At 39.4% G+C, this 26,866-nt stretch overlaps 1 protein-coding gene across 2 annotated transcripts; it reads left to right on the top strand.

Moving 5' to 3' along the window:
• arl5a (ADP-ribosylation factor-like 5A) lies at positions 1-25,505 on the top strand. Of its 2 annotated transcripts, none has more exons than XM_048598949.1 (5): positions 1-18; positions 3,860-4,007; positions 11,063-11,146; positions 17,537-17,688; positions 18,144-25,505. In XM_048598949.1, the coding sequence occupies exons 2-5, from the start codon at positions 3,864-3,866 to the stop codon at positions 18,190-18,192; spliced, it is 429 nt and encodes a 142-aa protein (XP_048454906.1). In that variant the 5' UTR covers positions 1-18; positions 3,860-3,863; the 3' UTR covers positions 18,193-25,505. The 2 variants fall into 2 exon arrangements, with proteins under 2 accessions (XP_048454906.1, XP_048454905.1); XM_048598948.1 differs by lacking the exon at positions 1-18 and adding an exon at positions 3,726-3,771.
• The last annotated feature ends 1,361 nt before the right edge of the window (positions 25,506-26,866 follow it).

Below are 26,866 nucleotides of genomic sequence, written 5' to 3'. Positions count from 1 at the left end.
TTCGGATCTTGAATGGAGGTGAGGGGGAGGTGTAGGGGTAGGTGTAGCACTTCCTGCGGTTGCAGGGAAAGGTGCCAGGTGTGGTGGGGTTAATGGGGATGGTGGACTGGATGAGGGAGTCGCGGAGTGAGCGATCCCTATGAAAGACAGATGGGGTGGGGAGGGAAGTATCTCTGGTTGTGGGATCGGATTGTAGGTGATGGAAGTGGTGGAGAATGTTACGCTGGATGCAGAGGTTGGTGGAGTGATATCTGAGGGCCAGGGGGATTCTGTCTTGATTTTTGTTTGGGGCAGAAGTGCGGGAAATGCAAGAGATGTGGTTGAGGGCATTTTTTTACCACTGGAGAGGGGAAGTTGCGGTCTTTGAAATAGGAGGACGTCTGCGAGTGGAACGCTCCATGTTGGGGGTGGAGGTGGAGGAATTGGGATTAGGGGAAAGGTGGATGGTGAGTAATTGTCCTAAACTGCTGCAGTCAAATTAAGTGAAATCATCCACAATACTGGGAGTGGGATGAACTCTGATTTTGACTCAGCGGTAATGAAAGCGAGAAGGGCCAAGTGAATGATCTATGTCAGCTTCCTGAGGATCTCAGCATCACAGATGCCACTCTTCAACCAGTTCATTCACTGCATGTGATCTCAAGAAATGGCTGAAGATACGAGATACTACAAAAGGATCCTGAGAGTATTCCGGCAATAGTACTGATGACTTGTGTTCCAGAACTTGCATACCATGGACTAAGCCATTCTAGTACAGCTACAACACTGACCTCTACCCAGCAATATGGAAGTTCCGCCAGTACGTCTTGATCACTAAAGCAGAACAAATAAAAGCCAGCCGATCACTGCTCTATCAGTCCACACTCCATCACTTCGTTGATGATTGAAAGTATTGTCCATAGTACTATAAAGCAGTGGCAAAAGAATAACCTGCTTACTGATTCTGAAACAAAAACAGAAATTACTGGAGAAACTCAGCAGTTTTGGCAGAATCTGCGGGGAGAAAGCAGAGTTGATGTTTTGACTCTGGTGACTCATGATCAGTTACCAGATTCAAAACATTAACTCTGCTTTTTTCCCACAGATGCTGCCAGACCTGCTGAATTTCTCCAGCAATTTCTATTTATATTTCAGATCTCCAGCGTTTGCAGTTCTTTGTTTTATTTCACTGATTCTCAGTTTGGTTTCTGCCTGGACCATTCAGCACTTGATCTCATTGCAGCCTTGGTCCAAATATGTACAAAAGGGTTAAATTCCAGAGTTAATGTGGGAGTGACTGTCTTGACAACGAGGTAGCATTTGATCCAGTATGGCTAAAGGAGCCCAAACAGAATTGGAGTCAATGGGATTTGGGGAAACCCCACTGGTTTGAGTCATACCTAGCACACAGCAAGATAGTTGTGGTTATTGAAGGTCAATCATATCTGCAGGTATTCCTCAGCTGTGTTCAGCTGCTTCTTCAATGACCTTCCCTTCTTCACAAGTCTAAAGTGGTGAAATTTGCTGCTGATTGCATAATGTTCAGAACCAATTGCAGCTCCTCAGATGATGAAGCAGCCCATGTCCATGAGCAATTAGACCTGATAACACCAAGACTTAGATTGATAAGTGGCAATTTACATTCATGCCACACAAATGCCATATAATGACATTCTCCAACAAATAATAATTCAGCCATCATCGCTTTACATTCAATGGCACTATCAATGCTGAATTCCCCCATTATCAACATTGACGTCACCATTCACCTGCAATGGAACTGGACTAGCCATATAAATACTGTTACCTGCAAGATCAGGTCAAAGGCTGTGAGATCTGTGCCAAGTAACTTGCCTCCTGTCCACCAACCATATGCTGCAAATCAGGGGTGTGATTTAATACACTCCAACAATATCCAAGGAGCTTGACACCACTCTGAACAAAGTGGCCTGCCTGATTGGCGTACTATTCACCTTCAAAATTCTCACCCATTGAGGCACAGTGGCAGCAGTGTGTCTCATTTATAAGACATCAAGGTAACTCACCAAGGCTTTTTGACAGTAACTTCCAAACTCGTGACCTCGACCTACTAGAAGACGGAGGGCTGCAGATGCATGAGAACATCACTGTGCAAGTCCCCTCTGTGTCACATTCCATCCTGGCTTGGAGCTATATTGCCGTTCCTTCACAGTTGCTGTTCGAAATCCTGGAAGTCTGTAACAGCACTGTAGGTGTACCACCCTTTGGACTTCAGTTCAAGAAGGCAGCTCACCTCTGCCTTCTCCATGGCAGTTAGGGATGGATGATAAATGCTGGCCTCACATCCCAGTAACAAACGAACAAAAAACAAGTGAGTTTTTAATTTCACTTGTGGGATGTGAGTGTCACTGGCTGGCCAGCATTTATTGCCTGTTCCTAGCTGCCCTTGAAAAGGTGGTGGAGAGCTGCCTTCTTGAACTGCTGCAGTCCACATGCTGTAGGTTGATCCACAGTGCCCTTAGGGAGAGAATTCCAGGATATTGATCCAGTGACAATTAAGAAATAGCAATTATATTTCCAAGTCAGGATGGTGAGTGAGGGGAACTTCCTGGAGGTGGTGTTCCCATGTAACTGCTGCCCTTGTCTTATTAGATGGAAGTGGTCACGGGTTTGAAGATGTAGTTCATCCTCCGACACCATCTGCAATCTGACCACACCACCAAAGACATTTTTCCCTCCCCACCCTTATCTGCTTTCCGGAGGGACCACTCTGTCTGTGACTCCCTTGTCCACTCCACACTCCCCTCCAGCCCCACCACACCCGGCACTTTTCCCTGCAACTGCAGGCAGTGCTACACCTCCCCCCTCACCCCCATCCCAGGCCCCAAGAAGACCTTCCACATCAAGCAGAAGTTCACCTGCACATCTGCTAATGTGGTATACTGTATCCGCTGTTCCAGATGTGGCCTCCTGTACATTGGGGAAACCAAATGGAGGCTTGGGGACTGCTTTGCAGAACACCTACGCTCGGTTCGCAACAAACAACTGCACCTCCCAGTCACGAACCATTTCAGCTCCCCCTCCCACTTCTTAGACGACATGTCCATCCTGGGCCTCCTGCAGTGCCACAACGATGCCACCCGAAGGTTGCAGGAACAGCACACCTCATATTTCGCTTGCAGCCCAATGGTATCAATGTGGACTTCACAAGCTTCAAAATCTCCCCTCCCCTAACTGCATCCCAAAACCAGCCCAGCTTGTCCCCGCCTCCCTAACCTGTCCTTCCTCCCACCTATCACCTCCTCCCACCTCAATCCCCAACCCCTTCTCCTACCTACTAGCCTCATCCTGCCCCCTTGACCTGTCTGTCCTCCCTGGCCCGACTTTTGGCCTCCCTAACTCCCCACCTACACTCACCTTTACTGGCTCCACCCCTGCCTCTTTGACCTGTCTGTCTCCTCTCCACCTTTATCCATCTTCTGTCCGCCTCCCCCTCTCTCTCTATTTATTTCAGAATCCCCTTCCCCTCCCCCATTTCTGAAGAAGGGTCTAGACCCGAAACATCAGCTTTCCTGCTCCTCTGATGCTGCTTGGCCTGCTGTGTTCATCCAGCTCTACACCTTGTTATCTCATGGGTTTGAAGGTATTATCTAAGGGTCTTTGGTGAATTTCTGCGGTGCATCTTGTAGATATTACGCACTAGTGGTGGAAGGAGTGGATGCTTGTGGATGTGGCACCAATCAAGCAGGCTGCTTTGTCCTGGATGGTATCAAGCTCCTCAAGTCCAATGTTGTTGGAGCTGCACCCATCCAGGCAAGTGGAGAGTATCACACGTCACACTTCTGACTTTAAAGATTGTTAGGTTTCTTGCTTATTTGTCATGGTGTATTTTTCCTTCCAGCTCCATGAATGAAGTTGTACACACATCACCTACAATAGGCAGCAACGTAGAAGAGATAGTAGTGAATAGCACACACTTCCTGATGTGGGATATCGGAGGTCAGGAGTCATTGCGTTCATCATGGAACACCTATTATACTAATACAGAGGTGAGATTCAATTTGGGGCTTTTTAAAGAAATATCAACCTAGATTAATCTCAAATTTAGTCTGATATTCTCTGAATAGTCTATGAATTTTATCATTGTGTATTAAGATTAGGTAAAAACTTTTTAAAGTAGTGAAGCCATTGCTAATCCACTGTGTCCTGCTAATAATATGGAGAAGTTATCTTATGTAAATCTTTCTCTATGGTTATGCATGCCAAATTCCAGCTATCTGTGTTGTTTCCTTACACTACTTTTGATTTCATATTTTACCCAATAAGTCACCCACATCTTATGCTTGCATTATCTGTCCTATTCTGTGTCTTGGAAACATTTAGTACAGATTCAGATTGTGTTTATCGTGCACTGTTGCACATTAATTACCATTTTCTTCTTGATTAGGCTTGCATTCCAAATTATACAGATCTCTTAGTTTGATTTGCTTCCTTTGTTTTATTTATATTTTCAAACAAAGCTAGATGGGGAAATACATCTCGGAGTACAAAGTACGCACAGGTTAAATGAATGGGCGTGAATGTGACAGGTAGTAGAATGTGGGAAAATTTTGAATAATCCACTTTGGCAACTGTAAACAAGCAGTGCAAATTTTATTTTTAAGAGAAAGGTAAAAGGTGTGCACAAGTCAGTAGGCAAACTGATTTGGATATGCTGTACATGAAACACAAAATTTAACATACAGGTACAACAAGGAATTAGGAAGGCAATTGTTGTGGTAGTCTTTGTGTAACGGGACTGGAGTGTAACAGTAAGGGAATCTTGGTGCACTTATGTAGGGCTTAGGTGAGACCACATCTAGAGTCGTGTGGACAGTTTTGTCCAATTTACCGAAGTGAAGGTATATATGCTTTCATCTTCCACTCGTAGTTGTAGTGGATCTTAAAAGAATGAGTTTTTATTCACTTCACCTAATATTTGCTTCATCTATTTTCCTGGATTTTTTCCAAAATGTCAGTGTGATCAAATCTTTATATCAAATATCTACCAATCCCTGCTCTGAACCATTACGATCAAGTTTGTTTTAAATATCTCTCGACTTCTTTTCACTCTTCCTATTTCTGTTTGCTTTAGCCCTTTTCTGTCCTTATTGACTTAAATTCTCCCCAATACCTTATGAGCCATTTAACAAATACATTAGACATATTGGGACAGACTTTTAGGGCAAATATGACATCCAGAGTCATAGTTACATAGCACAGAAACAGATCCTTCGGACCAACTCATCCATGCCGCCCAGACATTCCAATCCGACCTAGTCCCATTTGCTAGTATTTGGCCCATGTCCCTCTTAGACCCGTCCCATTCACATACCCATCCAGATGTCTTTTAAGTGTTGTAATTGTAACCACCTCCGCCACTTCCACCGGCAGCTGATTCCATACATGCACCACATTTTGCGTGAAAACGTTGCGCCTCAGGTCCTTTTTAAATTTTTCCCCAATCACCTTATGCCTATGCCCTCTAGTTTTGGAATTCCCTACCTTGGGGAAAAAGACCTTGACTATTCACCCTGTCCATGCCCCTCATGATTTTGTAAACCCCTATAGGTCACCCCTCAGTGTCAGACGCTCCGGGGAAAAAAAAAGCCGCAGCCTAGCCATTGGAGATGCAGGGTTACAGGGAAAAGGGCAGGGGAATGGGTCTGGGTGGGATGCTGTTCGGAGGGGTGGTGTGGACTTGTTGGGCTGATTGGCCTATTTCCACACTGTAGGGTTTCTGTGATTTTATTCAGCATCACCCTACAGCTCAACCCTCCAGTCCCTGCAGCATCCTTGTAAATCTTTTCTGCATCCTCTCAAGATTAACAACAACATTCCTATAGAAGGGTGACCAGAATTGTACGTAGTACTCCAAGAGTGGCCTCACCAATGTCCCGTACAGCTGCAACATGACATCCCAACTCTCATACTCCATGTTTTGAACAATGATGGTAAGCATGCCAAATGCTGCCTTCACCACGCTGTCTACCTGTGACTCCACTTTCAAGAAACTATGCACCTGCAGTCCAAAGTCGCTTTGTTTGACAACACTCCCCGGGGTCCTACAATTAAGTATATAGCACTGTCCTGGTTTGCCTTACCAAACTGCAATAACTCATATAAACTCCATTTGCCACTCCTTGGCCCATTGGTCCATCTGATCGATGCCCCATTTACTTTGAGATAATCTTTTTCGCTGTCCACTAGACCACAAATTTTGGTGTCATCTGCAAACTTACTAACCATACCATAGAACTCGGGAATAAGAAAGGTGAAATCACAATGCTGGGGGTATAATACAAGCCTTCCAATGTAGAGATATTTTCGAAAGATGTAAAAACAGCAGGGTCATTGTGGTGGGTGATTTCAACTTCGCCTATATTGACTGGGACTCACTTTGTGCTCGGGACTTGAATGGGGCAGAATTTGTAAGGGCCATTCAGGAGGGTTTCTTGACACAACATGTAAACAGCCCAACCAGGGAAGGGGTTAGACTGGACCTGGTTTTGGGAAATGAGTCTGGCCACATGAGTGAAGTTTCAGTGGGGGAGCACTTCAGCAGTAGTGACCATAATACTGAGAGTTTTAAGATACTCCTGGATAGGAATAGTAGCAGTCCTTGAGTGAAGGTGTTAAATTGGGGGAAGGCTAACTACAACAATATTAGGCAGGAACTGGAGAATGTTGATTGGAGGCGGCTGTTTGAAGGTGAACCTACATCAGACGTGGAAATATTTCTAACAGCAGTTGATAAGAGTTTAGGAGCGGCACGTTCATGTGAGAATGAAGGATAAGTATGACAAGTTACGTGACCCTTGGATGACCAGGGATATTATGACCTAGGTCAAAAAGAGAAAGGAAGCATACGCAAGGTCTAGAAGGGTGGGAACTCACAAAACCCTTGAAGTGTATAATGAAAGTAGGAAAATACTTAAACAAGGCATTAGAAGGGCAAAAAGAGGTCATGAAAAGTTGTTAGCATACAGGATTAAGGAAAATCCCAAGACATTCTATACATGTATAAAAAGCAAGAGGGTAGCCAGCAAAAGGATTGGCCCACTCAAGGACAAAGGAGGGAATCTGTGTGGAACCAGAAGAGGTAGGTGAGGTCCTGAATAAATACTTTGTGTTGGTATTCACCAAAGAGAAGGAATTGGTTGAGGATGATCTCAGGGAAGGGAGTGTCGAGTTTCTAAGGTAAGTTGCTACTAAAAAGAGGTGTTGTGTGTGTTAAAATGTGTTACGGTAGAGAAGTCCCTGGGTCCTGATGGGATCTACCCTAGAATATTGAGGGAAGCAAGAGAACAAATTGTTGGAACATTGTCAGACATCTTTGTATCCTCTTTGGCCACAGGTGAAGACCCAGAGGACTGGAGAATAGCTGATGATGTCCCATTGTTTAGGGGTAACTGGGATAATCCTGGAAATTACAGGCCTGAGAGTCACATGTCGTTAGTAGGGAAATTATTGGAAAAGATTCTCGGGGACAAGATCTATACCCATTTAGAAACAAATAGACTTATTAGCAATAGACAGCATGGTTTTGTGTGATGGAGGTTGTGCCTCACTAACTTGATCGAATTATTTTGTGGAGGTGATAAAGATGATTGAGGGAAAAGTGGTTGGTGTTGTCTACATAGACCTCAGTAAGGCCTTTGATGCGGTTCCTCATGCCAGATGGGTACAAAAGGTGAAGTCACATGGTATCAGGGGTGAACTGGCAAGATGGTTACAGAACAGGCTTAGTTATTAGGAGACAGAGGGTAGCTGAGGAAGGATGCTTTTTGGAATGGAGGATTGTGACTAGTGGTGTTCCACAGTGATCAGTGCTGGGACCTCTGGTGTTCAAGATCTACATAAATGATTTGGAGGAAAACGTAGCTGGTCTAATTAGTAAGTCTGCAGATGATACAAAGACTGGTGGAGTTGCGGATAGTGAGGAGGATTGTTAAGAGGATACAGCAGGATATAGATCAGTTGGAGGCATGGGCAGAAAAATGGCAGATGGAGTTTCATTTGGACAAATGTGAGGTGATGCATTTTGGAAGGTCAAGCACAGGTGGAAATTATACGGTGAATGGCAAAACCCTTGGGAGAATTGATTTGCAGAGAGATCTGGGTGTGCAGATCCACACATCACTGTAGGTGGCAGTGCAGGTAGATAAGGTAGTAAAAAATGCCTATGGCATGTTTGCCTTTATTGGAGGGGACATTGAGTATAAGGATAGACAAGTTTATGCTGCAGCTTTATAGAACTTTAGTTAGGCCACACTTGGAATATTGCATACCATTCTGGTCACCATACTACCAGAAGGATGTGGATGCTTTGGAGAGGGTACAGAAAAGGCTTACCAGGATGTTGCCTGGTATGGGGGATTTCACCTACGATGAAAGGTTGGATAGACTTGGTTTGTTTTCACTGAAGCGCAGGAGGTTGAGGGATGGCCTGATACAAGTTTATAAGATTGTGAATGGCATGAATAGAGTGGAAAGTATGAGGCTTTTTCCCGGGGTGCAGGGGTACTAGAGGACACAGGTTCAAGGTGTGAGGGGGAGATAGGGAGTTTAAAAGAGATGTGCAAGGCAATTTTTACACGCAAAGAGTAGTGAGTGCCTGGAACACGTTGCCAGAGGAGGTGGTGGAAGTGGACACAATCGCAGCATTCAAGAAGCACTTGGATGAATACGTGAATAGGAAGAGAATAGAGGGATACAGATCCTGTAAGTGAAGACAGTTTTAGTATTAAAGGGCAAAATGTGTCGGTGCAGGCTTGGAGAGTTCCTGTGCTGTATTGTTCTTTGTATACCTCCTGAATTCACATTGGAATCGTTGATGACTTGAACCCAAGCTTTCTGGTTCAGAGGTAGGAACACTACCACTGCACCACAGCAACCCTTACGAAGACATAGTTTCTCGTCCTCCTTCAAATCAAGTTTAATTTACCCCAAATGGTTCTGGTTCTACAGATTTCTTCAGTCACCAATGGTATTCCATCTAAGATCCCACCCAATTGTGCCCTTCAGCACAGATTGTCATGCATTCTAACCAAGCTGTTCAGCGATGTTATTACATGCCTCTATACGTGAACCCAGACTTACTGAACCAGAGCTAAAGGCATGAACGAAGGCCCAAACATGACAACTAACATGGACCTTTTCTGCTATCTTCACCTGTGAAGAATCTGCTATCATCATTAGGAATCTAATTCCCATGAACATTTACAAATGGAATAGTTTCCAGTGTTTGTCCCAGAGTTTCCAGAATAAGTAATAGGATAGAGAGTATGGAAAGGGTCAAACTTCATGCACAGCCGATAAGGGAACAACTATGAGAAGGTGAGTGGGAGGCAGTTAATGTAGGACAGGGTATTGTACGTAAGGACAGGCAGTGTTAAGGAAGCAGTGTGGCTGCAGAAGGACTTGGACATGCTAGATAAGTAGGCAAAGAAATGACAGGTGGAATACAATGTGGCAAAGTGTAAGGTTGTACATTTTGGTCAGAAATACAGAGGCATAGACTTATTTTCTAAACGGGGAAAGGCTTTGGAAATTGGAAGTGCGAAGGAACTAGTTCAGGATTCTTATGTTTAACGTGCACATTCAGTTGCTGGTTAGGAAAGCAGATGTGATGTTAGCATTCATTTCAAGAAGATTGGATTACAAGAACAGCAGTGTACCGCTGAGGCTCTGGTCAGACCACACTTGGAATATTGTGAGCAGTTTTGGGCTCTGTATCTAAGATGTGCTGGCATTTGGGGGGTCCAGAAGATGTATACAAGAATGATCCTGGGATGATGGACTCGTCATATGAGGTGCATTGAAGACTCTGGTTCTGTACTTGATGGAGAAGGATGAGGGGGGATCTAACTGAAACTTGCGGTATATTGGGAAAGGCCTGGATAGAGTGGACAAGCAGATGATGTTTCCACTAGTAGGAGAGACTAGGCACCGGGGGAAAAACATCAGGGTGAAGGAACAACTCTTTAGAACTGAGATGAGGAGGAAATTATTCAGCCAAAGGATTATGACTCTGGAACTTATTGTCGCAGAGGGCTGTGGAGGCCAAGTTATTGAGCGTATTTAAGACAGGTTCTTGATTAGTAATGGGATCAAGAGTTAGGAGGAGAAGGCAGGAGAATGGGATTGAGAAACATCAGCCATGATCGAATGGCAGAGCAGACTTGGGCTGAATGGCCTAATTCTGCTCCTGTGTCTTAGGTTCCCGATTTACCATGAATCTGAATGCCTAGCTATTATGGTAACTTTCTGGCTGTGTATTTGACCCAAGTAATCTGCTTCTCACTCAATCAGATGACATGCAAAATAAATATTTTAGTTTGTTAAATCCTCATTCCATCATATTTTGTCTTAAATTAATTGGATGTTTTAATTTTCAGCTGGAAAGCAGCTAAACACACAGCTGACCCATCACAAAATTTGATTCAAAAACAGAAATTGCTGGAGAAACTCAGCAATATCAGCAACTCAACTAGCAGCATCTGTGGAGAGAAAGCAGCGTTAATGTTGAGTCCAGTGACCTTCCACTGAAATTTAATTTTTCTGGCCAGATTTTAAATGCCACACACTGCATCTAGTATGTAACCACTAGCAACCTGCACAGCGGTGTAATAGGATTTCCCCTGCTGTCAATTACATGTACTACTTTTAATTTTAGCTTTTCATTTGTGGGATGTGAGTGTCGCTGACTGGCCAGCATCTATTGCCTTCCCTGGTTGCTGTTGGTATTGGTGTTGTGTGTTCGCCCTTCCTATGACAATAAGACATTAATCACCAAAATATTTCTTTTTTTTTTTTTTTTTTTTTTTTTTTTGGAGGATTGATCCACTCAATTTGTTGACTTTATAACTGATTTGGGTATGAATTAAAAATCTCACCCTTGCTTTCTGAGTCAGTCCTTTGCGGACAAAGAAACTTCGTGTTAGCTTAGCTTTGTATACTTGCAAGAATCTGCCCTAAGCTAGGTTCTACTGTTGTATAAGTAGCTATAATTATTATTGTAAAGCAAATCAGTATATCCATTTTCACTCTTAATGTGTTTCAGTTTGTAATCGTGGTTGTAGACAGTATGGACAGGGAGAGGATAGCTATAACCAGAGATGAGCTTTACAAAATGTTGGCGCACGAGGTAAGCATTTTGATTATCTGTTTAAACTTTCCACATTTTCTTAAGTTCCTTATTTGAATTGTAGATTGCTTGGAAATGATAAAGAATGTAAATTAAACATTCCTCCTCTATCTCACACACATGCCATTTTTTGGATTGCTTTTTCTATGTATTAATGCCAAAAACTTTCAATACATATTTGAGAGAGTTTTAATACCAGTCATGGAAATGAGGACGTTTTATCAAAGGAGTGTAAGCACTGAGCAATTCAATGTATTTCCATTGTTCAGTCTTCTCTGCTTATTTACTAAATGTTGAATTTGTTTGATCATCTGATGAAAGCAGTAAAAAGTTCAAGTTTGGAACTGTTCTACGCTTTGGTTCGAAGGTCTTAATTGGAATGGATTATGTAGATCTCTTTTTATCCTGTGTCAGTGATATGTCTTGATCCAGAAATTGCACTGTGTTTACAGACAGAATGTCTTTTGTTCCACCAGATCATTTCTTTCTTGCTCCCTTTTTGTTTCCCAAAAAGCGTTTTTCTCACTTATTTTATCTGTGAATCTTGCACTCTCAAAACATCTATTGTGTCACGCGAAAATATTGCATTAGAAAGTTTTTCTGTCTGTGTCATACATACAAATTCATATGTAGTTGAAATCAGGCTTTATCATTATATTTTGATATTTAATTGACTAAATATAAATGAATCCAAAGATATTTGATTTAGTTACTGTTTAGTGGTGAGAAATAAGTAAGCAGCAGCAAATAACAACCAAGTCCCTAAATTTCCCTCGACCCGCATATTGTGAGCGGCCTACTGTAAACTGACCAAGTTGCTCAACTTGTATCTCCACTAATGTTTTATTTGGGCCTAAGCATTGATCACCTGCCATATTGGATATTTTATGTATGTTGATTAATATTATCAGGTTGTCATGTTCTTTTGGAAGAGAAAATCATGGTTGATTTCATTCTTGAAAGTCCAATTTCAAGTTAAGGTTTTCTTCAAATCAAGGACACAGAAGGACAGTTCAAAAGAAGAGGGTGTTAGTGTTGTTCACCATGAACATCAGGCTGGAGAGGATCAGAAATCGGGGAATTTTGTTCTGAATAAGATGGGCAAGAGCCCCCAATACTGGAGCTTGTAAAGGTTTCGGTCTCAATGAAGAGATAAAAATTCTGTCTCCGTGTCAGGGAAGAGAAGGAAATCAATGTGAAGAACAGAATTGGTTGATTAAGGGAGGGTGACTGAAAGGGGAAATTTAAATTGTCAAAAATATGCAGTGATTTGCTGCAGAGGCAGCAATTACACAAAAGGGAAATGTTTCTGGTGGTGTCATAGAAAGTTGGCTGTGTTGGAATAGAATTGATACTATTGGTAATTAACGATCTTTCCCATGACCATTACAAATATAAGCACTTCCTTACAGGATTTTGTTTAATTTTGTGTTAGTGCCTCAGGATGTCCCAAGGTGTTTCACGGCGAGCGAGTTTCTTTCGATAGTCACTGTAATATCAATAAACATAGCTGTCAATTTTTTAGGAGCTGAGACCTGTGAAACAGCAATTGAGGTGAATGACTAATCGAAAAATGAATATTTATTGCATTGATCTGATACACCTTTGGCAATTTTGTTCACATTTCATTTTGCCTCAGAATGACAGCATTTCCTCAGTGCAACATTCAAAGCAAACCAATCCAGAAGCTGGATCTTAATCTACAAGCTCTTCACTTGAATATCCTTAGCTGGTGAAGCTTATTATTTTAAATTATAGTTCATATTTTTAGCAACAAGTTTCAAAGTTGCTTTATTCAGCCAATGGATAATTCAGTTTTTTGTTCAAAAGAGAAATTATTAGGAAAACACAAGATGGAAATATGGAGAGAAGCGTTAAACGTGGAAATTACTAATTGTGCTTGAATCTTTATAAGTTTATTGCTTTGATCTTGATTATCTGGATCCTAAAATACAGTGAGCTCACTCCAGCTTTACGTAGGTGTTGGCATTAATAAGTCTAATTTTAATAGTTATAAATAGTATTAGGTTTTAACATGTACCCCTGAAGGCTCAAGGTTACACATAAGACTTGTTGTACAGTTTTGCCTTTTTTGGAAGAATACGGGGGCAGAGAGAGGTCAGGACAGAGAATTTGGGAAGATTGCTACCTTGTGCAAGGTACAAGGGGAGCCTTACATCAAATGCTGATGAGATGTTAAGTATCGAGCTACTGCCTTTTTTATTTAGTCCCTGAGCATTGTCTTGATTACAAGGTTTTACCTTTTTAACATGCACTCTTTAAATTGACACTGCATCTTAATAATATGCTTTTAGTGGATTTAATACTGCATTCAAATGTTTACTTTTCTCTGATATAATACATCCTGCAAGTACATTAATTTCTCTGACACTTTTAACAAGTAGTAAGCTGAGATATAGGCCATGTGTTTCCTCATTTGCTCACGCTTTGCCACTGTATTTTGTCTATAACTGTGGAAGAAATTAATTTTACTCCTATCACCTGAATTCTCACTAGAATTGTGAAGTTACAGAAATGGCATGGGGGTTGGCTAGCACACAAGTTTTTAATTTTGCATGCTTGTTTAAAAAAAATTAAACACTTTTAATGGTTGGGAGTTTAATTTTGATTTTGAGGAATTGTGACAAAGTATTAGCCTTCTGAAAGTGAGTTTAATGGTCAGAAACATGAATGTCAAAGAGAGTCAGCATTTGCTTGGGTTATTTAAAATGAAAAAAGGGTTTGGTTGAAATAAATGTGTTAATTGTTCTTCAAAAATGCACTGAGAAGAAAATTAGATTTGCATCAAGAAGGGAGGTATCACTGATTTTATCTTTGTATTTCAAAAGAATGTTAAGAGTTTACCACACATTAATCTGATGGTCATTGACTGAATTGATCTTTGTAGATTCAGTTAAACCCAACTTTCTTTATGATTCTGTGAAAGTCTGAACAGTAGCCAACAGCTGTTTTCTTAATTTATCAAAGTAGCACTTGGTCCGTGATGGATTTTGCTTCTGTTTGAATTGAGTGCAGTGCTCAAAAACTCTTTGGTGTCAAGATGGGTGAGTTGAGAGTATTCTTACCCCTCAGTCGTGGGATTAAGGCTTTGAATGTGGTCATGAGAAGTGGAAGGTATCTCAAAAGTTTGAGTCACAGTTGAAGAAGCTGTCTCATGTTGCTACCATGCAATAGTAATGAGTGGTATTTGCCATTAACAGGATGCTACGATTGAGCCAGAAAGACATTCTGTCCAACACACAAGTGAATAATGTGGCATATGAATTTCAGTGCCTTGTGTCTCAAATATTGGCAAAACATACCAAGCAGTACACCTCTTTGGTTGCTGATAACAAGTAAAGTGAGGATGGTAGCCAATCATCCTGCTGTTGCAAAACTTACAACACCATGTTCAATCTTAGATGTGATTCCATAATTGGACATTTGCTACAAAATTCTGAGTGTGGTGAAAATTATACCGATAACCAGTTCAGGATAGTCACTGGGGCTTACTATACGACACACTTGCATGTACTCAAAGTTGTGTATATAAAAATACAGGATCTCGCTGTTTGCGGACAGAACATGTACGTGCCCTGTGCCTGTTTGAGTGTAACAAAGTAGGTGATTTCCATTCTTGGTTCATTGCTCAAGGCATTACCCTGAGAAATCAGTCACCCTGCCAGTTTAAAATTTAAACAAATCTTGGCTGTTAACTGTCAGTCATCATTAACTAACTGATGCATTCTCCATAGCAAAGCTTCCACCAGTCACCGTCCACTTGCCAACCAAACAGTCGTACTCTGAATATAAATGTTATTTTCCCTTTATTTTTGGTATTTCTTGTGGATGGTCCAGTCGAATGCACGATGATAAAGACGTGTGTTTTTCGGCTAACTCTAGTCACAAAAAGTGCTGCATTTTCAGAAGTTCAATCCTTTAGATCAGATGTGTATTTGAATTGTTGTCATAGGCTGCCTACTATCTTTAGAAAAACATATCAGTATCCTCCCACTGTACCAGCCATCATGCTTTCCCTAACATATATGATCAAAGCGATTTCATGAAGTGAACATCTGTTCTGGAAGCTCTGTGGGGAATTGTTGTCACATTAGATGACATTACACTCTGGAAGCAGGTTGTTTAGTCTGAATAATTCATATTGGTGCTTAACTTCCATATGAGCTGTCATTTGCTGAATAGCCATTTTTTTAAAAAATGATTTTCTTTGTCACGTATCTCTCAAAATTTAATGTGTTCCTTATTTTCAAATCCTCAGTTACCAAAAGTTGTCTTTCTATATAATAAAACACAGAATTGCAGATGCTGGAGACTGGAAATAAACAAGCGTAGAAATTGGTGGAGACACTCAGCAGGTATGGTAGCATCTGTAGAGAGAGAAACAAAAGTTAATGTTTCAAGTCCTGTGACCCTTCAGAACATTTCTGAAGAAGCGTTACTAAACTCGAAACATGAACTGTTTTCTCTCCACAAATGCTGCCAAACCTGCGGAGTTCTCCAGCAATTTCTGTTTTTGTCTATTTCTATTTACTCTGCCCATCCTTCTCAATTTTAAATAGTTTTTCCTTGAGCTGACTCCATCTTTCATTTTCAGTAAAGAGCCCCAGTTTTTCCTTGTATTTCTGCAGAGACCGTAATAATCCAAGTGAACTTGTACTGAGCCTACACATTAGCTTCAGCATTCTTCCTATAGTGCAAAATAATATACAGTATGCCAGCTCTGACCTTAAGCTTTATACACATGCATATTACAATTCATTTTTATTTTTTATACCTTCGAATAAATCTTATCACTTGAAAGTGTACACACAAGCTGTTAAAGAACAAGAAGCTGTATAAATGTGTTTACTTTTAATTCAAAAGTTGCCACAGTCTTCAGACGATAGGGCCACACTCTCATTAAAGAGAGATGAATAGTGGTGGTTTAAACTGAGGGTCACCTCACCTCAGGCGAGGGTAGAGCTTGAGAAGGAGAGTCCTCCATAGTAACCTCAGCTGATGTGGGAATTGAACCCATGCTGTTGACATCCCTTTACATTGCAAACCAGCCATCCAGCCAACTGATCCCTGGAAAATTTCATTGTGAATTAAAATGCAATACACTTACCTTTTCTTTTCGTGTGGATGAGCATCCAGGTGTCCGTGTACATACCAACTCCCAACAAAAGTTTTTATTGATTCTCAAGATGTGGTTATCATTGGTTGGGTCTGTGTTTATTGTCCATTTATGTTGCTCTTGAGGTGTAGGTGATGAGCTGCTTTCTTGAACTGCTACAATTCACTTGGTGTAGGTACACCTGTGGTGCTGTTAGGGAGGGAGTTCCAGGATTTTGACCAAACAACATTGAAGGAATAATAATAATTCCAAGCCATGATAGCGAATGGCTTGAAGGGAAATATGCATGTGGTGGTGTTCCCATGTATTTGTAGCCTTTGTCCTTGTACGCGGTAGTGGTCATAGGTTTGGTAGGTACTGTTAAAGGAGTCTTGGTGAATTTCTGTGGTGTATTTGTAGATGGTACATATGCTGCTGCTGAGTTGATAGTGAGGGAGTGAATGTTTGTAGTTGTGATGCCAATCAAGGAGGCTGCTTTGTTCTGGATATTTTCAAGCTGCTTGTGTTATTGGAGCTGCACTCATCCAGGCAAGTGGGGAGTATTGTATCACACTCCTGACTTGTGCCTTTCAGATGGTTCACAGGGTTTGGGGAATCAGGAGATGAGTTACTCCCTGCCAGATTACTAGACTCTGACCTGCTGTCGTAGCTGCAGTATTTATGACTAATCTAGTTCAGTTTCTGGCTAATAGTAATTCCATTGATATTATATTGGTATTCAGTGATGATAAGACCATTGAATGTCAAAGGTGATGGTTTGATCTGTTAGAATGTTTCTATGCAAAATTAGTGGATTCATCAAATATTTAGTATTTAACTTAACGTAGATTTGATTCTAGGCAAAGGCGTTCACTTTGAGAATATGACCTTACTCAGCAAACATTTATCTTGCTGTTTTACATCTGCAGTTCTGATGTAAAGATGAGCTTTTGAATGTATGAACAGAAGTTCTATGATCAGTATTAAAGTATTGAGAAAATGAAATGTAGAGAATGTCTATTGAGAATGAAACTACTCTTTTCTCCCTTTTATCACACTGACGACTTGAAGCAGCCATCAGTGAACCAGTGTATTTTTTTCATATTAGCTTACATATGATAGCCCAGAGTTTTAAGGCAAGTAGTTCACAATGCTTTTACTTCAGTCTTTGTTGGGGTCTGTTCTTAAAAGTTAAAACTTGAAAGTCCAGTCTGTAGAAGTAACAAGATAAATACTGTTAAGAGTAAAACAATATTTTGTGTTTTGCAATTCAGGATTTGAAGAAAGCAGGACTGCTGATCTTTGCCAACAAACAAGATGTTAAAGAATGTATGAGTGTAGCTGAAATTTCTCAATACCTTAAACTGACCTCAATTAAGGACCATCAGTGGCATATTCAAGCTTGTTGTGCTCTAACAGGAGAAGGGTAAGTGGTTAGAATTTTACAGTTTAGGTTTTTTTATTACCTTCAAATGTGAATAACAAAACTTAAATCTAGGATTAGACATCCTAGGCTACAGGCAACTGCTGGAAGATAGTAGATGGCTGTTTATTGCCCCACATCATGATGGGCAGAACAGCCTCTTTCAATGCTGATTTTAAAAAAAAAAGCTCTGATTCTGTAACATCAGTTGACCTCCTTAGTAGTGCTCAGCTGCTCTAAAGTAACTGTTTTTAATCATTTCTTTATGGGGGGTTAGATGTGGATAGGAGCTTTTTGTTTTGCAGTGCTACTATGCACCTAGTTTGCTCTTTTGTTCAAAATAGTATGTGCGTGCTTGGTGGGGAGGTTGGGAAGCGAGGGGACTGACCTCCATTTCATTTTCTGTAATGAAGCATATTGAACAATGTTTCTAGCAAGTGCTTTGTCTCCTTTTGCAGGTTATGTCAGGGATTAGAATGGATGACATCAAGACTTAAAGTCAGATGACCTCCATGGATGAGGATGCATGGACCATTAATAACTAAACTGTATATCTCTTCCAGCGCTAACAGCTCCATGCTTGCTGGATTTATTGGTATTTATTTTTCAGACTGAATAAAGTTTATTACTTTCACACTTGCTTCAAGTACAAGTTTGGAAAGACTTTCCTTAAGGATCAAGATTGAGTTCAAGACTCCGAATTCAATTGATCGTTTGTAGCTTTTCTTTTAAAGATGGCTGTGATTAATTGACACTTTTTTTTGGAAACCAGCACATTCTGCTCAGGGTAGAGTTTTATAGTATTTGGTAAGTACTTGGAGGGGGGAGGAAGTACATTTGTATTCCAGCATCATATTAATTGCCATTTACTTTATTAAATAAAAGAAGCTATGATCTCAATGGAACACTGTTATAATGTTCACAGCTGGAATCACCAGGTTCTGGCTGAGCTACCTGTTGCTGTTTTGATCTGGTTATGAATGATATTGCTGTGCTCTGATGAAACTCAAATATTATAGCCTTTTTTTTTGTTTGAGTGAACAACAAGCAGAATGTTTTATATAAATTTTCACTAATCTACGTAGGAATGCTTTGGAAAGGAGTTGCATGATGTAAGAAAGATTGATACTAAAGCCACTAAAAATATTATCAATGTTTAACTGGGAAGTGGGTGTACAAGTAATTATATTTAAAGTCCTCTTCTTGATTATTTACCTAAACACTACTCCACTTAAATTATATTGAGTGCAATCATCATGGAGAATTTGGCAAATTTTTAATATAATTGCATACCTTCATACTGAATATGACAGTTTAGCACAATGAAACATTGATCCTGCAAAATTTGAAGATACACTTTGGACTTGCTGATCTTGGTCTGCTGTACTTTAAAGAGAAGATGTGCTTTTAGATTTTGAATTCAAATTTTTCTTTTAGTCAAATAGGATTTGAAACTGTTTTGAAGATCTGGACAATATCAAGACTGTCAAAGGTGGGATGAAAGTTAGCGTAATGTTTTAACATGCCTTCTGACAGCAATTCCCAGCAAAAGTTACGATACTGTAATTTAAAAACACTTTACAATTTTGATTGGGAGTTGGTATAGAGAATATCCCTAGGGTCCTAATTACAATCTGATACAAGGTCATCTTTTTAAAAATTGTTATCAAACTAGTACATAGCAAATGTGTGTGAAATCAAGACTTGAAATTCACTGTTTTTAGGACTTATGGACAATATAATTTTGCACAGAAGCTTGTTTCAGGGCTTTAAATTGTGTCGAAGGCTGAGATGCTGAATTATTTGTAATACTGAAAGATGTCGTTCAGAAAGTGGGAAGATCAATCCCAATTGCCTGAACCTAGAATGTTGGTATTATGTTTTGGCCCAGGGTAGGGGGATGTTATTATGTTACATCATTATTGAATAGGAAATCTTGTATTAAACTCCAAATGGGAACGTTATTTCTGATGTGTACATATATTTGAATGTGGTGGCTCTCCTTACTGACACAGGCAGATCTATTTTTCTGATCTGTAGCTAGCATCCAAGTTGCAATGTTGTATATTTACTACATTATTAAAAAAAAAACTTGTGCAAATCTTCAAATTTCAGCACGCGAAGGAACTGATAATGGGAGAAGTACCAAACTTATTTTAAAGCAAATGCTTGTATTAAAGGCTTATTTATTCTTCTGTCAGGTGTTCAATGCACATTTCATTAGATGAAAAATGTTCTAGATTGGTAAGAAGACATTAAATGTAAAATGATTAGCCTTTCTTTGGTACCAGTACATTACTGATAATGGTTTATGGAATAACTATTCCAATTCAATTTTGCACAGGGTGAGATTGATTTTTAATTTTTTTCTACAACATGATTTGTGAAACCAGTGATGTATATTGTGAATCTGACTTCGTGAAAACAATATATATGATGAGTAAAATTGGATTTCACCAACCCCAATGTGCTATAATTTGTTTTGCGGTACAGGCAAAAAATAGTGTACCAATGACATTTATTCATGTTGCACAACGATTATATATTTGTAGAAACGCAAACTAATATTATAAATTTTGACATCTGCATTCTGGTATCAATTTGAATTAATTGAATTTTCAAAAATAATTGCTGCATTGTAGCTTGATTTTCATTTTTCTTGAAAGGCAGGCAACACAATATAATATTCAGTTAGCATTATTATATTCATTCTGAATTTTGGAGTCAGTCTGGCCTGTTAGTCAAACTGGATTTAGGCAGCAGGTTCTCTTTCCTAAGGGATCACTGAACCAGTTATGATGATCCAGCAGCTTCATAGTTGAGAACCTTGCAGGGACCTACAATTCAATATTGATACCTTGGTACAAATTTGCAAGCCTCAATGTGATTTTGCACTGGGATGTGGCTTTGTGCATGGGAAGTTGTGCCTCGCTGACTTGACTGAGTTTTTTTTTGAGGTGACAAAGGAGATTGAAGGCAGAGTGGTAGATGTTGTCTCTATGCACTTCAGTAAAGCATTTGGCAACATTCTGCCCAGTAGACTGGATAGTAAGGCTAGATCACATGGAATCCAGGGGGAGGTAGCCAATTGGATACAATTTGGCTTGAAGGTAGGAGACAGAGGGGGGATATTTTTCAGACTAGAGGGCTGTGACCAGTGGTGTGTCAAGGATCAGTGCTGGGTCCACTGCTTTTTCATTATTTACATAAATGATTTGATGTGAATATTGGAGATATGTTTATAAGTTTGCAGATCACACCAAAATTGGTTGTCTAGTGGACAGTGAAGAAGATTATCTCAGAGTAAATGGGACATTGATCAGATGGGCCAATGGGCCAGGAGTGACAAATGGAATTTAATTTAGATAAATGTGAGGTGTTGCAGTTTGGTAAGGCAAACCTGGCCAGGGCTTATACACTTAGTGGTAGGGTCGTGGGGAGTGTTGCCAAACAAAGAGATCTTAGAGTGTAGGTGCATAATTCCTTGAAAGTGTAGTCACACTTGGACAGGGTGGTGAAGATGGTGTTTGGCATGCTACCTTCATTGTTCATAACATTGAGTATAAGAGTTGGGATGTCGTGTTGCAACTATACAGGACATTAGTGTGGCCATTTTTGGAATACTGCATACAATTCTGGTTGCCCATCTATAGGAAGGATGTTGTTAATCTTGAGAAGGTGCAGAAAAGGCTTACAAGGATGGCGCTGGGACTTGGAGGGTTTGAGTCATAAGGAGAGGCTGAATAGGCTGGGGCTTTTTTTCCCCCTGGAGTGTCAGAAGCTGAGGGGTGACCTTATAGAGGTTTCTAAAATCTTGAGGGGCATGGATAGGGTGAGTAGCCAAGTTTTATTTTCCTTAGGGATGGGCGGAGGAGGAAGAGTTCAAAAGTTGAAGGTGAGAGGGGAAGATTTAGAAAGGACCTGAGGGGCAACTTTTTCACGCAGAGAGTGGTGCATGTATGGAATGAGCTACCAGAGGAAGTGGTGGAGGCAGGTACAATTGTAACATTTAAAAGGCACCTCGATCAGTATATAAATACGAAGGGTTCAGAGGGATATGGGCCAAATGCTGGAAAATGGGACTTGGCCAGATTGGGTTGTCTGTTTGGCGTGGATGAGTTGGATTAATGGGTCTGTTTCTGTGCTGTATGACTCTAACTTCCATCACATTTTAATTCCATAAAATGCTTGATTCATACTTAAATTGCAGACATGACAGTTCAGTTGATCAAAAAACTGAATCAAAGTACTAACCAACCGATGTTGTGTGCTGTCAAGGTTTCCGCCTACTGTCACCATTCTTTCATGGGATGAGTGTCCCTCAGCATATCCTTTGATCTTACTCTTCTGCACGTACCCCAGGATTCATAACTAATTACATAAGCTATACAATGTAAAAACAAGCCATTCGTTCCACTTAGTCTATGCTGGCATTTCTTGTCCCCATTGAACCACCTCCTTGCTTTCCACATCCAAGCGTATCAACACAAGTCTCACTCACTTCTCCTTTGTATAGTTTCTAGCATCCCTATATCTATACCATTCAGCCATTCCCTGTGCTCTACTGTTTTACATCATCTCCATTCTCCAGATGAAAAAGTTGTTCATTCTCTGACAACTGAAGACCATGGAAAAAGTGTAATCTACAGTCCTGATGTTGCCACAGTTTTTAAAAGTTTAAAATTATTATTTTCTGATCGTGGATTAAGATATACTAAGAGTATGAATTTCAAATGGCTTAAACAATCGCAATCTTCTAATTAGTGTGTTATTAATTAAGTCACTTTTTAAAAATATAAACTTGTTCACTTATACTTCAAAGTTACTGTCTTGAGAGATTTTTCAACAAATTGAATACTGTACCTCAAGGCTAGTTGTATTTCAGTCAATTTTTATGCTAAATTATTAATTTAACTAGATTGGAAAAACTCCATATCTAAAATTATAAAATCCCATTGTATTCTATGAACTAGTTACTATCAAAGCCCTTGAGTTTATCTTGCTTTGCTGGTACCATATTATCTAGTTGGTAGACTAGTGATTTATGTTAGGTCTATGTTAAGTGTGTATGTTAGCTAGATTTTAATTAAGTAATACTGCATTATTGACTTGCTTTTGGTACCATTTTGCTCAAAGTCATTAAAGTTTTATTCAGTTCAGAAAAACATATTAGTTTAAAACATAATAAGTCTGGAATCATCATTTCAGTATACAATATTTTGGTATTGAATGAAAAAAATCAAACTGTAATTTCCCATTTTAATGTCACCTAATGGAAAGTATTTGGATTACATTTACACTTTATCACGCTGTTGCTCAAGCTTGCTTTATTTCAAAACATAGAAACTACAAAGAGAAGATTTGCAAATAACAAATTTTGGGGGCATGGTTGGTTTATGTATTGGTTGAGGTAGAAATTTTTATTGGAATTTCTTGCATTTTGCCACTGAATCACTGGATATGATCTTGAGATTCAACTGGCCTCAACCCTAAGCAATGCAGCTGTTTTACGACATGTGGGCTCAATAGATATGAATTATCTGAACAATGGAACTTCTGACAATGTACTACTAATTGAGTTAAATATCCTCAGGTCCTGGTATCAGTGTTGCCGAGTGGCATTTAGAATGAAAATGTCTGTCGAAAATTGTGAGTGTAGAATAGACTAATATCATCTGATTTTTGAGTCTCTGTATAATTGTCAAAACAGAACCTTTTTTCAGGCTGAAACGTAGCTGGCATTTCAAGAACGCAGCCAATTTTATTGTAAACTTATCTGAATGGACAAATAACCTTGGTAGCCATATTGACAGTTTGAAAGATGTAAAGTAATGGTAAAGTTGCCATATTTTTACTATTGGGCTGCTTTCTCATTAGAGAGAGATGACTAGTGGTGGTTCAACCTGAGAGTTGCCACACCTCGGGGGAGACGTTGAGAAGGAGAGTCCTTCGCAGTACCTCGGCCAGCGTGGGAATTGTTCTCACTCTGTGTCACGAGCCAGACCATCCAGCTAACTGAGCAAACTGACCCCTTGAAAGATGTATACAACTATATATAATTTTTAGGGTTAATCTATAAGGTGTTTGGAATTGGTACACGTTTTTCTTTGCATCAGGAGCTGAACACCTTGCTTATTTAATGCAAAGTTGAAGTTTCAATTGCATTGGCATTTTACTATTTGCAATAAACTTACTTTTTTTTAGCTCCTAAGTTGGTGACATTTACCAAAGCTTGATGATTACTGTATTGAACGTGAACTGATCAGTTTCGTGAGTTTTGGAATTTTGAAAATTCTTTCTTGGGATTTGAACATCACATGCAAGACCAGCGTTTGTATCCAATCCTTAATTGCCTTTGAACTGAATGGCTTACTAGGTCGCTTCAGAGGGCAGTTAGCAGTCAACCACATTGCAGTGGATCTGGATTTGTATGTAAACCAGGCCAGGTAAGGGCAGATTTCCTTAAGAACATTAGTAAACCAGGAGTGTTTTTCCAAGAACTGATTGTAGTTTCATGGCGCCATTGCCTGAGAGTAGCTTCATATTCCAGGTAATTTTAGTATTAAATTTAAATCCCACTAGGGCATTAGCCTGGTTTTCTGAATTATGCTATGCCATTGCTTCCCCCATTTGGAATACCATGAATATCAAGCACATAACTAATAAGGAAGCAACAATGTAGAATTAAAAAACTCATTATAGTGATGAGTTGGACAAAAACATTTGAATTATCAATCCTGTTGTATCTTTAGGCCACCCCACCACATAGATTCGAAGACTAGAGAAAATGAAATATAAATTTAACTTACAGCTAGGTTAAGCTGTTCTAATAGAACTACAGCAGCTCTATTTAAGACCTGCTCTACCACATCTTTGCGGCTACATGTCTATAGATTACGAGGATAAGGACAGTCCATTGACCTGAAACATTACCTCATTTTCTCCCTCCAAAGATGCTGCCTGACCTGCTGAGTATTTTCAACATTTTATGTTTATAGTTAACTGGGCATGAGGCAGAAAGATTGGATCAATTTTCTGCCTAATGTTTTTATAAAACCTGCATTGCATGTAATTCTTCGATTATCTGAAGATATAGTTTTTATGTTTGTTTGTTTCGTAGGATCTGTCCATTGCATTGCTTAGAGGTCCACAGAAAAGTATCTTTCAGATGTTTAAACAATTTTCTGTAAATTACAAGAAATGCTCTCAAATGTTGTCTATATATAAATGTATGTATTATCTACATGTGAGCATTGCACATGGTTAAACATGATAATCTTAATATCTCAAAGTTTATTTTTAAATTGTCTCTCAGTAAATGTTGCTTCTTTTGTGTATACAAGTTGTAGCATTTTAATAAAACTGAAAATGCTATTGTAGTGTAGATTTCCATCGTGCATTGTCTGCATCAGCTTTGTTTTCTGTTCCTTTTTTTAAAAAAAGTAAATGCTCCAAATGTTTCTCCACTTGTGTCCAGTTGGGGTATTCAATGCTATAGTGGTATTTTTTTGAGTGTGCTTCAGTAAAGACATCTCTTATGAGACTTCAACAAAAATGTAATTTGAAACTACTTCATAATGAGCATGAATGATTCTGTTACTGTTTCTTTGGTTTGACCACTTAAATGATGTCTCATTTCAGATTGTCATTTGCATCCTATTTTCTTTCTACTATCTACTGTAACTGTTAAAGCTGTTGCATGCAAAATTAAGCTGGACTTCTGGCACAATTTGCTATATAAAAGTCAGAAGTATGTACTAGCAAGCAAAAAATTGTGAACTGCATGTATTTAACAATAAAATGAATACAAAATTAATGCAGTAAATGAGTCTAATTTGAACAAATAACATTAGTTGTCACTGCTAATTCATTTGATTGGAGCCTAAATCTACAGAAGGAAGATTGCTGATATTTTGTTTTTAACTAACTGTATCAGTGTTCAGTCTAATTCAATTCACTTTCTGATCCAGTATTTCATTTTGATTTATGAGACCTGATGTAGCCCTTCAGTTTCTTCCTGCCTGGAATGTGCAAAGTGAGCCTGCAGTATATAGTTCCTTTGTACCAAGAATGCCAGCAACCTATAAGCCAGTAGGGGGCATTATAGCCAAATACAATTCATCCGTCAGACATATGTACAGTTTTAAACAGATGTCATCAGCATGCAATCAAGGGGAACGGTGATAAAAATAGTTGAGGTCAAAATGGAGGTGGTAGTCTGGTGTATTTTAATCATGTAAGCAGGAGGAATGTAGTCTCTACGCCATTTGGATTGATCAGCAAGTAAACTGGAACTAAAGAGCTTTGTTCTGGCTGCAATGTGAATTGTATGCTGTCAAAAATCCGGAGAATTTATGGTTAATTGCTTATTAGCAATCTATATAAATTGCAGTGTTTTTGACAACAAGCCTGCAAATACTGTTGATCTGTGCAATACTTGTAATATTTGTATAAGGGTGAATAATTTTGTGGGTACTTGGGACTTTACCCTCCAAGTGCTCAGAGTCTTAAAGACCTAAAACTAAAACTCATTCTTTTAGGAGAACTGTACTGCCAGCAAACTGACTTTGAAATGTTATCTGTTCTGTAAGTATTGTACTATTAAATATTTGATGTCTTTCTGCTTCTGTATTTTTTTGTCAATAAATATGAACTGGTACTTTGTTTGTATGTTTTTCCACCACTTTGAAAAATACGGTAAGCATCCCACATACTGAGTGTAAATTGTTCATTATCATTTCTGGTGCTGAGTTAACAGACACTAGGTGTTAGCTAGTGTTATTTATATGTATTTATTAGTGAGCTGGAATTCTTCCTGTTAATGTGACTTATTCTTGAGGAATGCTTTGAATCACTTTATTGTTGGCTGTTAAACTGCAGTTTACATACATACATTTGTAGTTTGGCCTTTGGTACCAATTTCAGGACAATTCCATAAATTTTCAATGCTGAAATTGCCAAGTTTCATAGACAGCAATCTGGAAATGTCAATAATTTAATTTCTGTTACAGTGTACTAAGAGATCTCCCTCGAGCTATTTTACTAATGCGATGCAAAATGGTACTACCAACAGTTAAATGGCAATTTGCAATGGTGGTACTGCCATTTAATAGTACAAGATAAATTAAGCCGAAACCAGCTCAACTTTATAATAGATTAAAAACTCAATTGATGTTGTGTG

The sequence above is a fragment of the Rhincodon typus genome, chromosome 7 (assembly GCF_021869965.1).
Source record: "Rhincodon typus isolate 14 chromosome 7, sRhiTyp1.1, whole genome shotgun sequence".
Taxonomy (NCBI): domain Eukaryota; kingdom Metazoa; phylum Chordata; class Chondrichthyes; order Orectolobiformes; family Rhincodontidae; genus Rhincodon; species Rhincodon typus.
The sequence above is the reverse complement of the archived record's forward strand: the minus strand, read 5'-3'. Positions and strand labels throughout refer to the sequence as shown.